Source organism: Poecile atricapillus, chromosome Z, assembly GCF_030490865.1.
Source record: "Poecile atricapillus isolate bPoeAtr1 chromosome Z, bPoeAtr1.hap1, whole genome shotgun sequence".
NCBI lineage: Eukaryota > Metazoa > Chordata > Aves > Passeriformes > Paridae > Poecile > Poecile atricapillus.
Genome location: NC_081289.1, coordinates 143,929,276 through 143,944,533, shown reverse-complemented (window position 1 = coordinate 143,944,533; position 15,258 = coordinate 143,929,276). Strand labels below are relative to the sequence as shown.

General features: G+C 37.3%; 1 protein-coding gene across 13 annotated transcripts in view; it reads left to right on the top strand.

Moving 5' to 3' along the window:
- LOC131592856 (transcription factor 4) overlaps positions 1-15,258 on the top strand; it is a 156,927-nt gene that overhangs the window by 124,728 nt on the left and 16,941 nt on the right. For 10 of the 13 annotated variants that reach the window (XM_058864693.1, XM_058864681.1, XM_058864682.1 and 7 more), the window contains 3 exons: positions 11,457-11,562; positions 13,351-13,484; positions 15,002-15,131. In XM_058864693.1, coding sequence (XP_058720676.1) covers positions 11,457-11,562; positions 13,351-13,484; positions 15,002-15,131 — 370 coding nt within the window. Of the gene's footprint in view, positions 1-2,413; positions 2,650-11,257; positions 11,364-11,456; positions 11,563-13,350; positions 13,485-15,001; positions 15,132-15,258 lie in introns of those variants that run through there. The other 3 variants (XM_058864691.1, XM_058864689.1, XM_058864692.1) reach the window with 3 other exon arrangements.

Below are 15,258 nucleotides of genomic sequence, written 5' to 3'. Positions count from 1 at the left end.
AGAGGAGAAAGGAAAAAAAGAAAGGAAAAGGGAGAAAAAAGAGGGAAAAACCAGGAGGAGGAAAAGAGAACAGAAAAAAAAGGGGGGGGAAAGAGGAGGAAGAAAAAGGGGGAAGGGAAAAGAGGGAGGAGAAGAAAAAGGAACGAGAGGAGGAAAAGGGAAAAGAAAATGAAAGAAGAGGGGGAAGGGAAAAGAGGAAAGAAAAAAGAGGGGAAAAGGGGAGAAAAAGGGGAAAAGTGGAGAAAAAGGGAAAAGAGGAGCAGATGAGAGGGGAAGGGGAGGAAGGAGCGGAAGAGGAGAAAAAGAGGAGAAAAAAAGGGAAAAGAGGAAAAGAGGAGAGGGGAAATGGGGGAAAGAGGAGAAAAGGGGGAAAAGAGGAGCAGACGAGAGGGGAAAGGGAGGAAAGAGGAGAAAAGGGGAGAAAAGAGGAGAAAAAAGGGGAGAAAAGAGGAGCAGGAGCTGGGGGAAAGGGGAGAAAAGAGGAGAAAAGGGGGAAAAGAGGGAAAAGGGAGAAGAGGAGAGGAGAAAAGCAAAGCAGGTGCTGGGAGAAAGGGGAGGAAGCAGAGGAAGAGGAGAAAAGAGAAGAAAAAGAGGAGAAAAAGGGAAAAGAGGAGAAAAGAAGAGAAAAAGGGAAAAGAGGAGAAAAGGGGAGGAAAGAGGAGAAAAAGGGAAAAGAGGAGCAGGCGCTCGGGGAAAGAGGAGAAAAGAGGAGGAAAGGGGGGAAAAGAGAAAAAAGGAGAGCAAAGGGGAGCAGGCACTCGGGGAAAGGGGAGGAAGCAGCAGAAGAGGAAGAAAGAGGAAAAGGGAGGAAAGAGGAGAAAAGAGGAACAGGCACTTGGGGAAAGGGGGGGAAAGAGGAGAAAAGAGGGAGGAAAAGCGGAGCAGGCGCTGGGGAAAGGGAAGGAAGCAGCAGAAGAGGAAAAAAGAGGAGAAAGGAGAAAAAGGGGGGAAAGGGAAAAGAGGAGCAGACAAGGGGGAAAAAGGAGAAAAGGGGAAAAGAGAAGAGGAGAAGAGGGAGAAAGGAGGAGGAAAGAGGAGCAGACGCTTGGGGAAAGGGGAGGAAGGAGTGGAAGAGGAGAAAAGAGGAGAAACGGGAGGAAAAGGGGAAAAGAGGAGGGAAAGAAGAGAAAAGAGGGAGGAAAAGCGGAGCAGGCGCTGGGGAAAGGGGAGGAAGCAGCGGAAGAGGAGAAAAGAGGAGAAAAGGGGGAGAAAAGAGGAGGAAAAGAGGGAAAAGGGAAAAGAAAAGAGGATAAAAAGAGGGAAAAGAGGAGAAAACGGAAAAGAGGAGAAAAACAGGGAAAAGGGAAAAGAGGGAAAAGAGGAGAGGAGCAAAGCGGAGCAGGCTCTGAGGGAAAGAGGAGGAAGCAGCAGAAGAGGAGAGAAGAGGAAAAAAGGGGAGAAAAAGAGGGAAAAGAGAAAAAGAGGAGGAAAAGAGGAGGAAAAGAGGGAAAAGGGAAAAGAAAAGAGGGAAAAGAGGAGAGGAGCAAAGCAGAGCAGGCTCTGAGGGAAAGGGGAGGAAGCAGCAGAAGAGGAGAGAAGAGGAAAAAAAGAAGAAAAAGGGAAAAGAGGAGAGGAGAAAAGAGGAGGCGAAGAGGAGAAAAAGAGGGAAAAGGGAAAAGAGGAGGAAAAGGGGAAAAAGAGGGAAAAAGAGGGAAAAGAAAAGCGGGAGAGGAGCGGAGCAGGCTCTGAGGGAAAGGGGAGGAAGCAGCGGAAGAGGAGAAAAGAGGGAAAAGAGGAGAAAAAAAGGGAAAAGAGGAGGAAAAGAGGGAAAAGAGGAGGAAAAGAGGGAAAAGGGAAAAGAAAAGAGGGAAAAGAGGAGAGGAGCAAAGCAGAGCAGGCTCTGAGGGAAAGGGAGGAAGCAGCGGAAGAGGAGAAAAGAGGAAAAAAGGGGAGGAAAAGGAGAAAAAGAGGAAGAAAAGAGGAGGAAAAGAAGGAAAAGGGAAAAGAAAAGAGGGAAGAGAGGAGCAAAGCGGAGCAGGCTCTGAGGGAAAGAGGAGGAAGCAGCGGAAGAGGAGAGAAGAGGAAAAAAAGAGAAAAAGAGGAGGAAAAGAGGAGGAAAACAGGGAAAAGAGGGAAAAGGGAAAAGAAAAGAGGGAAAAGAGGAGAGGAGAAAAGCGGAGCAAGCTCAGGGAAAGAGGAGGAAGCAGCGGAAGAGGAGAAAAGAGAAGAAAAGAGGAAAAAAGGGGAGAAAAAGAGGGAAAAGAGGAGAAAAAGAGGAGGAAAAGAGGGAAAAGAGGAGAAAAAGAGGGAAAAGAGGAGGAAAAGAGGGAAAAGGGAAAAGAAAAGAGGAGAGGAGCAAAGCGGAGCAGGCTCTGAGGGAAAGGAAAGGGAGGAAGCAGCGGAAGAGGCGGCGGGCGGGCGCGCGGCCGGGCGGGAGAGAGAAGCGCAAGGCGGAGAGGAGGAGGAGGAGGAGGAGGAGGAGGAGGACACAAGGACGCTCCGGGCTGGCGCAGGAAGGGGCGGGTCGCTCCCATTGCCGGTTCCCATTCCCTATTCCCGGTTCCCATTCCCCGTTCCCGGTTTCTCGGGGCGGGGGAGGTGGAGCCGGGGGTTCCCGAGCGGTTCCGAGCGGTTCCGGAGCGCACCATGTACTGCGCGTACCCCGTGGCGGCCGGAGGCTCCCTCGTGTATTTCCACGGAGGAAAAGCGGTAAGAGCAGCGATTCCAAAGCTTTCCCAAAGCTTTTCCCGAAGCTTTTCCAAGGGTTTTCTTTCCCGACTCCCAGCGAGCGAAACTTTAGGGAGAAGCGACTCCGCCGAAAGCTTTTCCTGCTTTCGTTTTTTTGGGCTGGATTTTGGGAAAAGATGGAACGGAAAAAAGAGGAGAGGGGGGAGGGAAGGGTCAGTGTTTTCCATGGATATCAAATAATTTGGGAATGTTGGGAAAAACGAGAGGTTCCCAGTTTGGGAGCGCATCTGGAATAACGGGAAGGGCTGGGATTCATTATTCCCATCCCGCTTTTCCAGTGGAATTTTAGGGATTGGTCACAGCTCTGCCCCCCCTCCTCCCTCCGGGCCTTTTGTTTGGGATATTTTTGGGAAGAATGCGCCGGCAGGATGTGGGAAAAAAAAAAAAATCCAAGAAAAAAAACTCTGGGAAGAGAGATCCAAAAATTCCCCGGAGCTTCGCTCGCCTCGTCCCAGTCCAAAGGTGGACTTTATTTTATTTTATTTTATTTTATTTTATTTTATTTTATTTTGTTTTGTTTTGTTTTGTTTTTTTTTATTTTATTTTATTTTAATTTTTATTTTATTTTATTTACTTTTATTTTAATTTTATTTATTTTTATTTTATTTTATTTTATTTTACTTTATTTATATTTTTTTTTTATTTTATTTCACTTTATTCACTTTATTTATTTTATTTTATTTCTTTCATTTTATTCATTTTATTTTATTTTATTTTATTTATTTATTTCATTTTAGTTTATTTATTTTATTTTATTTTATTTCTTTCATTTTAGTTTATTTATTTTATTTTATTTTACTTTATTTTATTTTCTATCTTTTATTTCTTTTATTTTAGTTTAGTTTATTTACTTTATTTTATTTCATTTTATTTTATTTTATTTCATTTTATTTTATTTTAGTTTAGTTTATTTTATTTCATTTTATTTTCTATCTTTTATTTTATTTATTTTATCCCAGATTTTATTTCATTTTTTATTTATTTTTTTAGGAATTTTTTCAAGGAGTTATTCCCATTTTTCCCCCCCCAAATAAAAAAGTTCCTGCGGAGTTTGGGAATAAAATCCGGGAATAAAATCCAGGAATAAAATCCGGGAGAGCACCTGGAGAATTCCCAGAGCTTGGAGCAACTTCCTGGGATTTATTTTTAATTTCATTTAAAGGATTTTAATTCGATTTTAATTGGAATTTCCTTTGGGAATTTTTTCCTTGGATGGAGTTTTTTTTGAGGGGGGGAAGGGAATCAGAATTCCCAAAGATCCGAGGGAAAAAATTCCCAAATAATCCTCGTGCAATTCCTGCTTTTTCTCCTCTCGCTGCCCAAACTCCAGAAATGTTTTGGGTTTTTTTTTTCCCTGGGAATAAACAAAAATAATTCCCAAAAAAAAAATCCTGGAGGGTGGAAATTTGGGAAAAGGAGGCCTGGAAAAAATTCCAGGTGGGATTTGCTGACGGGTTTTATTTCCTTTATTTTTATTTCCTTTATTTTTATTTCCTTCATTTTATTTTCTTTATTTTTATTCCTGGGTTTTTTTTTTTTCCTCCTTCTCATCCCAAAAAATCTTTGGGAATTTGGAGGTTTTTTAGCAGTATTAATTAATTTAATTAATTTAATTAATGTATTCATTCCTGGTTTTCCCTAAAAATCCCCCGGAGCGGGAGGGAAGCGGAAATGGGAATTTTGGGGGTTTTTTTCCTGGAATTTGGGGTTTTCAGGGAGAATTTTTTGGGAAAAACAACAAAAAAAAGGGAATTTGGGATGGGCCGAGCTCCGGATTCCCCCCAAATCCCGAAATTCCAGACGATTCCCGGGAATCTCCGAGGGTTTGGGATTGTTCGGAATTCCAGCGGGAAAATCCATCGGGATGGGAAAAGAGCAGGGGCTGAGGGATCAATAAATCAATCAATCAATTAACTAATTAATATTGGAGATAAATCAATAAATAATCGATCGATATTGGAAGGGAAGGGATCAATAAAGGAGGAAAGGAATCAACCGATATTGCAGAGAAATCAATAAATGATCAATATTGGAAGGAAAGGAGTAATCAATCAATCAATATTAGAAATAAATCAATAATCAATATTGGAAGGGAAGCAATCAATAAATGAGGAAAGGAATCAATCAATCAATATTAGAGAGAAATCAATAAATAATCGATCAATATTAAAAGGAAAGCGATCAATAGATAAGGAAATGAATCAATCAATCAATATTGGAGAGAAATAAATCAATAAATAATCTATATTGGAAGGGAAGCGATCAATAGATGAGGAAAGGAATCAATCAATCAATCAATTGGTGTTAGGTATTGGAAAGAAATCAATAAATTCAGAAATCAGTCTTGGTTATTGGAAGCCAATCAATCAATCAATCAGGCAATCAATCAATAGGGGGTATTGGAAATAATCAATAGTGGACATTGGAAATAATCAATCAATCAATAGTGGGCATTGCAAATAATCAATAGGGGGTATTGGAACTAAAGAATCAATCAATCAATAGTGGCTATTGGAAATAATCAATCAATCAATAGTGGGTATTGGAAATAATCAATCAATAGTGGGTATTGCAAATAATCAATAGTGGGTATTGGAACTAAAGAATCAATCAATCAATCAATCAATAGACCAGGATTGGATATTGGAATTAATGCAATCGATCAATAAATCAATCAATGCATTGATCAGTGTCGGATATTGGAAGGACAGGGATCAATTAAGAAATCAATCAATCAATCAGTATTGGCTGTGGGAGCGATAGAAATCAATCAATCAATCTATAAATCGATATTGGCTATGGGAGTGATAGAAATCAATCAATCAATCAATCAATCAATATTGGCTGTGGGAGCGATAGGAATCAATCAATAAAATAATCAATCAGTATTGGTTATGGGAGTAATATCAATCAATCAATCAATCAATCAATATTGGCTGTGGGAACGATAGAAATCAATCAATCAATCAATCTATAAATCGATATTGGCCATGGGAGTGATAGAAATCAATCAATCAATCAATCAATCAATCAATCAGTTCTGGCTTTGGGAATGATCAGTCAATCAGAATTGGCAATGGGAGCGATAGAAATCAATCAATCAATCAAATAATCGATCAATCAATCAATCAATCAATCAATAAAATAATCAATCAAATAATCAATCAATCATATAATCTATCAATCAATCAGTATTGGATACGGGAGCTATAGAAAATCAATCAATCAATATTGGCTATGGGAGTTAATCAATCAATTGATCAATCAATCAGTATTGGCTCTGGGAGTTAATCAATCAATCAATCAATCAATATTGGCTATGGGAGTTAATCAATTGATTGATCAATCAGTATTGGCTCAAGGAGTTAATCAATCAATCAATATTGGCTACGGCAGCAATATGAATCAATCGATCGATCGATCGATGAATCTATCAATCAATCAATTGATCAATCCTGCAGTTCAAGGATCAATAATCCCTGGGAATGAATCAATATCGGGAATCGATCAATAAACACCGGGAGGAATTTATTAATGAGCTGACGTTTATCAATAATTAATAATTAATCAATGAATCGATTGATCAATGAACAGCGGAATATTCCTGTGGAAATCAATCAATAACTGATCAATTCCGGCCTAGGAATCAATAACTGATCAATCACGGGATTTATTGATAAGCTAATTAATTTCTCCGTTAATTAATTAAAATTCCTCTGGGAATTGATTAAGAATTGATTGATTGTGATATCAAATATTAATAATATTAGGTATTAATAAGTGTTTTAATTATTGATCATTAGAAATTAATATTTAATTATTGATCAGTATTATTATATTAAATGTGAATACTAATTCTAAATTAGATATTAAAGATTAATATTAAATATAGATATTAAATACATATCAGATTAATTAGTATATATTAGACATATATTAAATATATTAATTAGAGATAATTTATTGATAATAAATGTGATATTAATATAGATATTAAATATATATTTACAGATATTAAGTATTAAATAGAACTATTAAATAATTAATAGATATTAAATATGCTATTAAATGTGGCCATTAATAGATATTGAATATAAACAATTGATTAATTAATGATTATCCAATCTATTAATGATGCTATTAACTCTTGGTGTTTAAAAGATATTAAATGAGGAAAAAATCCAATTAGTAAAGATAATAAATCCAATTATTAATTATATTAAATATAATAATTCAAATATTAATTATTTGTTAATGGGCTAGTAGATCAATTATTATGCAAAATGTATTAATTAGGTATTAATTGTGGTTATTAAGTACAGTGTTATTAATGGATATTACAAATAGATGTGAGATATTGAATATACTTAAAATATGTGATCAGTAATTAATAATTAATTAATATAATAGATATTAATTGAATGTCTCTAATCTATTAAATAGATCTGATTTATTAAGTATGTCTAAATTAATTAAAACCTAATTTAATGAGATGCAAAACAGGTCAATGTTGATCTCAAATAGTGATAATTAAATCTGCATATTAATTAGCAATATTAAAGATAAATATTTACCCAGAAATATTAAAATATTAATATAAATAATAAATATTAATATTAATATAAATAATAAATATTAATATTACTATTTAATTGAAATATTAATGTAAATATTAATTATAAATTAGTAAATTATTAAGTATATTGAATATTCATATAAGTATTAATTTAACTAATATTAATAATAATACTAATATTAAACATGGATATAAATAAATATTTTATCAAATATAAATATTAATATTAAGATTAATTTACCAGTGTAATTAGGAATATTAATTATAAAAATTATATTGATTTTATAAATATATTAATTATATTAATCTATATTAAATATAAATAATGAAGAGAAATATTAGGTGTATTAATTTAAAATATTAATTAGGAATATTAAATAGAAATATGCCAGATAAATATTAAATAAAAATATTAATATTAACTACAATATTAAATATTAATTAGATTCCATCCTATATAAATTATGTTAAATTCAATAAATTAATTTACATAGAGATTATGCAATTAAATATGCAGATGCTCATTTGCATAAAGTCGAATAGGAGAATCGCCATTGGATATTAGGTATTAATATTAATTAATTTATTAATTATTAATTATTGATGGAATACATTCATGTAAAGGGGAAAAATGGGAATAAAATGTGGAGAAATAATTAAAAATAAATAGAAATTAAAAATTAATAAATGAAATAAATCGGGAAATAAAGAAATAGAAATAGAAATAATCGTTAATAAGTGAAATAAATTGAGAAATAATTAAAAATATAGAGAAATAAATGTTCATAAATGAAATAAATCGAGAAATAAATAAAAATAATCGTTAATAAATGAAATTAATCAAGAAATAAATAGAAATAAATGTAAATAAATGAAATAAATCGAGAAATAAACATTAATAAATTAAATAAATCAAATTAATAAAAATAAAGAGAAATAAACGTTAATAAATGAAATAAATGGAGAAATAATTTAAAATATTTTAATATTTTATTTAATATTTAAAATTTTATTTTAATATTGAATTTTAATATTGAATTAACCCTAATTAAAAACAAATCAAAACAAATTGAAAATAAATCAATGTGGAAATAAATAAAATCATTAAAATTAATTTAAATGAATCCCAACCAAAGTTTGATTTTCCTTCTTTATTAATTAATAACTTGGTAATTAATTAAGAAATTCCATGAATCAATGAGTTTTAATTATTAATTTTAAAGCTCTAAGTTTTTAATTAATAAATTGAATTTGGAAATTATTCTTGATTTGAAGTTGATTGGGGATTTTAATTTATAATTTTCATTAATTAATATATAATTAGCTATTTATTTAAATATATTGTAAGTTTTCATTAATTAATATTTGATTCATCATTAATTTTAATATATTGTATATTTGAATGAATAATTTTCATTATATAATATTTGATTAGTTTTTCTTTAAATATATTGCAAATCTTCATTAATGACTTTCATTAATTACTATTTGATTAGTTATTAATTTCAATATATGGTATATTTAAATTAATAATTGGCATTAATTAATATTTTATTAGTGAATTATTTTAATTTAATGTATGTTTGAATTAATAACTTGCATTAATTAATATTTGATTAGTTATTTAAATATGTTAATGTATTCTAATTAATAATTCTCATTAATTTTCATTATTTAAATACATTAGCATACTTTAATTAATAACTTTCACTAATTAATGTTTGATTATTAATTTAAATATATTGCACGTTTCCCTTAATATTTTTTATTAATTAATACTTTATTAGCTATTTAAATATATCAGTAAATTTTAATTAATGACTTCCATTGATTAATATTTAATTAATTATTAATTCAAATATATTGTGCATTTTCATTAATAATTTTAATTAATACTTTCAGTTATTTAAATATATTAGCAAATTTTAATTAATGCTTTTCATTACTTAGTAATTATTTATTAATTTAAATTTATTGTGATTTTTCATTTCTATTTCAATTAATATTTGATTAATTATTAGAATATATTCATATGCTTTAATTAATAATTTATGTTAATTAATAATGAGTTATTCATTTAAATAGACGGTGAATTTTCATTAATCATTTTTAATTTATTAAAATTAAAAATTCCCATGGAATTCCGGGATTTTGGCAGGAAAAGCTGGGCTGGGAATCCGGGAATTCTCTCTGGTTTTTTGGGAATTCTCTGGAAATGCAGGAATTGTGTCTCAGCTCTGGGAATTCTGTTCATTTTTCTGGGAATTCTGGCTGGAAATCCGGGAATTCTGGGAATTATCGCTGGGAATCTTGGTATTCTCTCTGGAAATCTGGGAATTCTGGCTGGAAATCCGGGAATTTTGGATGGAAATGTGGGAATTGTTTGGGAATCTGGGAATTCTCTCTGGAAATGCAGGAATTCTGGCTGGTTTTCTGGGAATTCTCTCTGGAAATGTGGGAATTCTGTTTGTTTTTCTGGGAATTCTGTTCGGTTTTTGCGAATTCCGGCCTGTTTTTCGGGAATTGTGTCGGGTTTTTTGGGAATTGTGTTCAGTTTTCTGGGAATTCTGTTCGGTTTTTTGGGAATTCCGGCCGGTTTTTCGGGAATTGTGTCGGGTTTTTCGGGAATTGTGTCCCGGCTCCGGGGTTTGGGCTCAGCTGTTCCCGATGAATTCCCGAGGATGAGGAAGGAGCCGCAGCTGCTCCGGATTTGGGATCCGGGGGCGTTTCCTTCCGGCCTTTTCCCGGGAACGCTCCGAGTGTTCCACATGTGGCCGGAATTAGGGAGCCGGGAAAGGGGAGGGATTTCTCCAGAGGAATTTGGGAATCGGCCGGGAAAAGGGGGGAATTTATCCCTAAAAACTGCGGGAAAAGGGGGGAATTTATCCCTAAAAACTGCGGGAAAAGGGGGGAATTTATCCCTAAAAACTGCGGGAAAAGGGGGGAATTTATCCCTAAAAACTGCGGGGAAAGGGGGGAATTTATCCCTAAAAACTCCTGGAAAAGGGGGGAATTTATCCCTAAAAATGAGGGAATTTTCTCCCTAAAAACTCCAGGAAAAGGAGGGAATTTTTCCATAAAAAACGAGCAATTTCTCCCTAAAAACACCTGGAAAAGGAGGGAATTTGTCCCTAAGAACTCTGGGAAAAGGAGGGAATTTTTCCCTAAAAAAGAGAAGTTTTTCCCTAAAACCCGAGGAAAAGCAGCAGATCCAGGACTCTCCCAATCCCAAATCCCGGGATTTTGTGTTCCCGGGGAGTCCTTGGGCTGCTTCATCCCGGGATTTTCTCCTCCAGCTCCCGGAATTCCGGGATCTCGGCTTTTCCCGCTTGGATTTTCCAGCTTTTTTCCCCTCCGAGCTCGGGATCGGGCGCCGTGCCAAGCTCGGCTTCAAAATGGAGGCAGGAAGGAATCCATTTTCCAGGGATTCGGGATTCGGGATTCGGCTTTCCCGACCATCTGGAAGGGAAAAAATCCGGGAATAAATCCATCCTGGAATTCCCTGAGCTGCTGGGAGGGGATTTGGGGCTGGAAATTCCCTGAATCCGGCTGATATTCCCAAAAAAACACCTGAGGATGAGGAAAAACAGGGAATAAAGTCTGGGAATAAACCCATCCTGGAATTTGGGGCTGGAAATTCCCTAAATCCGGCTGATATTCCCAAAAAAATCACCCAAAAAAGGGGAAAAACCGGGAAGGGAAAAAATCCGGGAATGAGGGGATTTGGGGCTGGAAATTCCGGCCGATATTCCCAAAAAAATCACCCAAGGATCGGAAAAAACCGGGAATAAAGGCCGGGAATAATTCCAAAGGAAGGAATTTTCCCCCCTGCGCTGCTGCAGCTTTTTTAGGGAATTCTCAGCAATTCCAATCCCAGGATTTTTTTTGGGATTTCTGTTGAAAATCTGGGATTTGTTTTTCCCATCGGAGGAGCCGGAGAATTCCGTAGGCTCCGATCCCAAAAAAAAAAAGCCGGCATTGTTCCCGGTTCCTGTTTATTCCCGCGGCGGGAAAAACATCTGCGGGATAATTGAATTCCCAGAAATTGGGGAGAAGAAAAAAAGACGGAAAAATCTTTGGAAGGAGCAGGGAACGGGAGGTGGGATTTTCCGGGATAATTCCCAAAAAATGAGGGGAAAAAAGGGGGAAAATTCCTGATTTTTTTTTTTTTTAATGGAATTTTTTTCCGTAGGTTTACGCTCCGTCCGCCAGCACCGCCGATTATAACCGGGATTCTCCGGGATATCCGTCCTCCAAACCGGCATCCAGCACTTTTCCCAGCTCCTTCTTCATGCAAGGTGAATCCCAAATTCCCAAATTTTCCCAGGATTTCCTCGGGAATCAACCTCCGGAAAAATCTGGGAATGTTGAAGGATGGTGGGAGGGGAATCAGTGGAATTTTGGGAAGGGGGGGGGGGGTGGTTCTTGTTTTTCCAGGTGGGAATTTTTCGATCTCATTTTGGTTCCAGGAGGAAAATTCCAGGAAAATCCCGGATTTCTTAAAAACTCAGGAAAAGTCTCCCTAAAAATGAGGCATTTTTCCCTAAAAACTCTGGAAAATTCACTGTAAAAACTCTGGAAAATTGTCCCTAAGAGGAAGGAATTTTTCCTTAAAAAGGAGGGAATTTTTCCCTAAAAAATGAGGAATTTTCTCCCTAAAAACTTGGGAAAACTTTCTCTAAAAAGGAGAGAATTCTTCCCAAAAAATTCAGGAAAATTGTCCCCAAAAATGAGGGAATTTTTCCTTAAAACAGAGGGAATTTTTCCCTAAAAAAATGAGGAATTTTTCCCTAAAAACGCTGGAAAATTGTCCCTAAAAATGAGGGAATTTTTCCCTAAAAAATCAGGGAAATCGTGCCTAAAACTGAGGGAATGTTTTCCTAAAAAAAAATGAGGAATTTTCTCTCTAAAAAAGCTGGAATTTTCTCCTAAAAATGAGGGAATTTTCTCCCTAAAAAGGAGGAAATTTTTCCTTAAAACTTGGGAAAACTCTCTCTAAAAAGGAAAGGATTTTTCCCTAAAAAAGAGAGAATTTTTCCCTAAAAAAGGAGGAAATTCTTCCCTAAAAATTCTGGGAAATTGTCCCTAAAAAGGAGGGAATTTTCCCTGGAAAACTCTCCCTAAAAAGATGGGAATTCTTCCGTAAAAAAGAGGGAATTTTCCCCTAGAAACTCTGGAAAACTCTCCCTAAAAAGGCTGGAATCTTATCCCTAAAAATGAGGAATTTTCTCCCTAAAAAGGAGGGAATTTTTCCCTAAAAAATGCAGAATTTTCTCTCTAAGAAGGAGGGAATTTTCCCCTAAAAACTCTGGAAAACTCTCCCTAAAAGGAAAAAAATTTCCCCTAAAATAGAAGGGAATTCTTCCCTAAAAATGAGGGAATTTTTCCCTAAAAAAGAGGGAAAATTGTCCCTAAAATAGAGAGATTCTTTTCCCTAAAAAGTCTGAAAAATTGTCCTTAAAAAGGAGGGAGTTTTTCCCCAAAAAGGAGGAAGTTTTTCCCTAAAAAATGAGGAATTTTCTCCCTAAAAAGGAGGGAACTTTTCCCTAAAAAACGAGGAATTTTCCCCTAAAATCTTGGGAAAATTGTCCCTAAAAAGCAGAGATTCTTTTCCCTAAAAACTCTGGAAAATAGTCCTTAAAAAGGAGGGAATCCTTCCCTAAAAATGAGGGAATATTTCCCCAAAAAGGAGGAAGTTTTTCCCTAAAAAATGAGGAATTTTCTCCCTAAAAAGTCCAGAAAATTCTCCCCAAAAAGGAGGGAACTTTTCCCTAAAAAACGAGGAATTTTCCCCTAAAAACTCTGGAAAATTGTCCCTAAAAAGGAGGAAATATTTCCATAAAAAAGAGGGAAAATTGTCCCTTAAAAAGAGGAATTTTCTCCCTAAAAAGGAGGGAATTTTTCCCCAAAAAATGGGGAATTTTTCCCCAAAAAACGAGGAATTTCTCCCCCAAAAAATGCAGAATTTTTCCCTAAAAAATCAGGAATTTTCCCCTAAGAAAGGAGGGATTGGGATGGGCTGGGAGTTTGTTTTTTTTCCCTGGAATTCCGGGGTTAATTCCCGTTTTTCCTGCTCTCTCCTGCAGATGGGCACCACGGCAGCGACCCCTGGAGCTCTTCCAGCGGGATGAGCCAAGGCGGATACGGCGGAATGTTGGGAAACTCTTCCCACATTTCCCAGTCCGGCAGCTACTGCAGCCTGCACCCCCACGAGCGCCTGGTGAGCCCCCAAATCCCGAGAATCCTGGGAATTCCGGGAATTCTGGGAGTCCTCGGTGTCCTCGATGTTCCCAGGAATTCTCGGTATTCCCTAAAATCCCAACATTCCCATCCCAGCATTCCCACTTTTCTCACATGGCATTCCCAGAAATCCTTGGGATTCCCTAAAATTCCAATATTCCCACTTTTCCCACTCAACATTCCCACAAAACCTCGTCATTCCCATCCCAGCATTCCCAGCTTTCCCATGCAGTTTTCCCAGGAAAACCTCGGCATTCCCATCTCAGCATTCCCACTTTTCCTGCACAGCATTCCTGGGAATTCTCGGTGTTCCCAGGAGTCCTCGGTGTTCCTGGGAATTCCCAGTGTTTCAGGGAATTTTTGGTTTTCCTGGGAGTCCTCGGAATTCTTGGTGTTCCTGGGAATTCTGGGTGCTCCCGGGAATCCTCGGAATTCCTGGGAATTCTCAGTGTTCCCAGAATTCCTGGGAATTCCTGGAAGCCCTCGGTGTTGCCTAAAATCCCAACATTCCCGCTTTTCTCAGTGTTCCTGGGAATTCTCGATGTTCCTGGGAATTCCTGGTGTTCCTGGGAATCCTGGGAATTCTTGGTGTTCCTGGGAATTCTTGGAGTTTCTGGCAGCTCTTGGTGTTACCGGGACTCCTCAGAATTCCTGGGAATTCTTGGTGTTCCCAGGAATCCTCGGCGTTCCTTGAAATCCCAGCATTCCCACTTTTCCCATTCAACATTCCCAGAAAACCTCAGCATTCCCATCCCAGCATTCCCAGCTTTCCCACTCAGCATTCCCAGAAAACCTCAGCATTCCATAAGATCCCCGGAATTCCGGTGGTTCCCAGCTCATTCCAACCGTTATTCCCGTTTTTCCCACTCAACATTCCCAGAAAACCTCGGCATTCCCATCCCAGCATTCTCCAAATTCCGGAAAGTTTCCCATTCCATAAAATCCCTGGAATTCCGGTTGTTCCCGGCTGACTCCGGCTGTTTTTCCCGTTTTTCCCACTCAGCATTCCCAGAAAACCTCAGCATTTCTTAAAATCCCTGGAATTCTGGTTGTTCCCAGCTCATTCCGGCTGTTATTCCCGTTTTCCTGCTCAACATTCCCGGAAAACCTCAGAATTCCTTAAAATTCCAGCATTCCCACTTTTCCTGCTCAACATTCCCAGGAAACCTTGGGATTCCCATCCCAGAATTCCCGGTTTTCCCACTCAGCATTCCCACAAAACTTCAATATTCCCATCCCAGCAGTCCCAGTTTTCCTGCTCAACATTCCCAGGAAACCCTGTCATTCCTTAAAATCCCCGGAATTCCGGTTGTTCCCGGCTCATTCTGACCGTTATTCCCGTTTTTCCCACTCAACATTCCCACAAAACTTCGGGATTCCCATCCCAGCATTCCCACTTTTTCTGCTCGACATTCCCAGAAAACCTCAGCATTCCATAAAATGCCGGGAATTGCGGTTGTTCCCGGCTGACTCCGGCGGTTTTTCCCGTTTTTCCAGAGCTACCCCTCGCACTCCTCGGCCGAGCTGGGCTCTGCTCTGCCCCCGATGTCGTCGTTCCACCGCGGCTCCGGAAACTTCGGAGCCTCCTCCTGCACCCCCCCGGCCAACGGCTCCGAGCCCGGCATGGGTGAGTCAGAATCCCGGGAAAACAACGGGAAAATCCCGGGAAAACAACGGGGAAAATGGGAAAGGACCGGGAAAATCATGGGGAAAAAACCTGGGAAAAATCCAGGGAAAATCCCGGAAAAATCCTG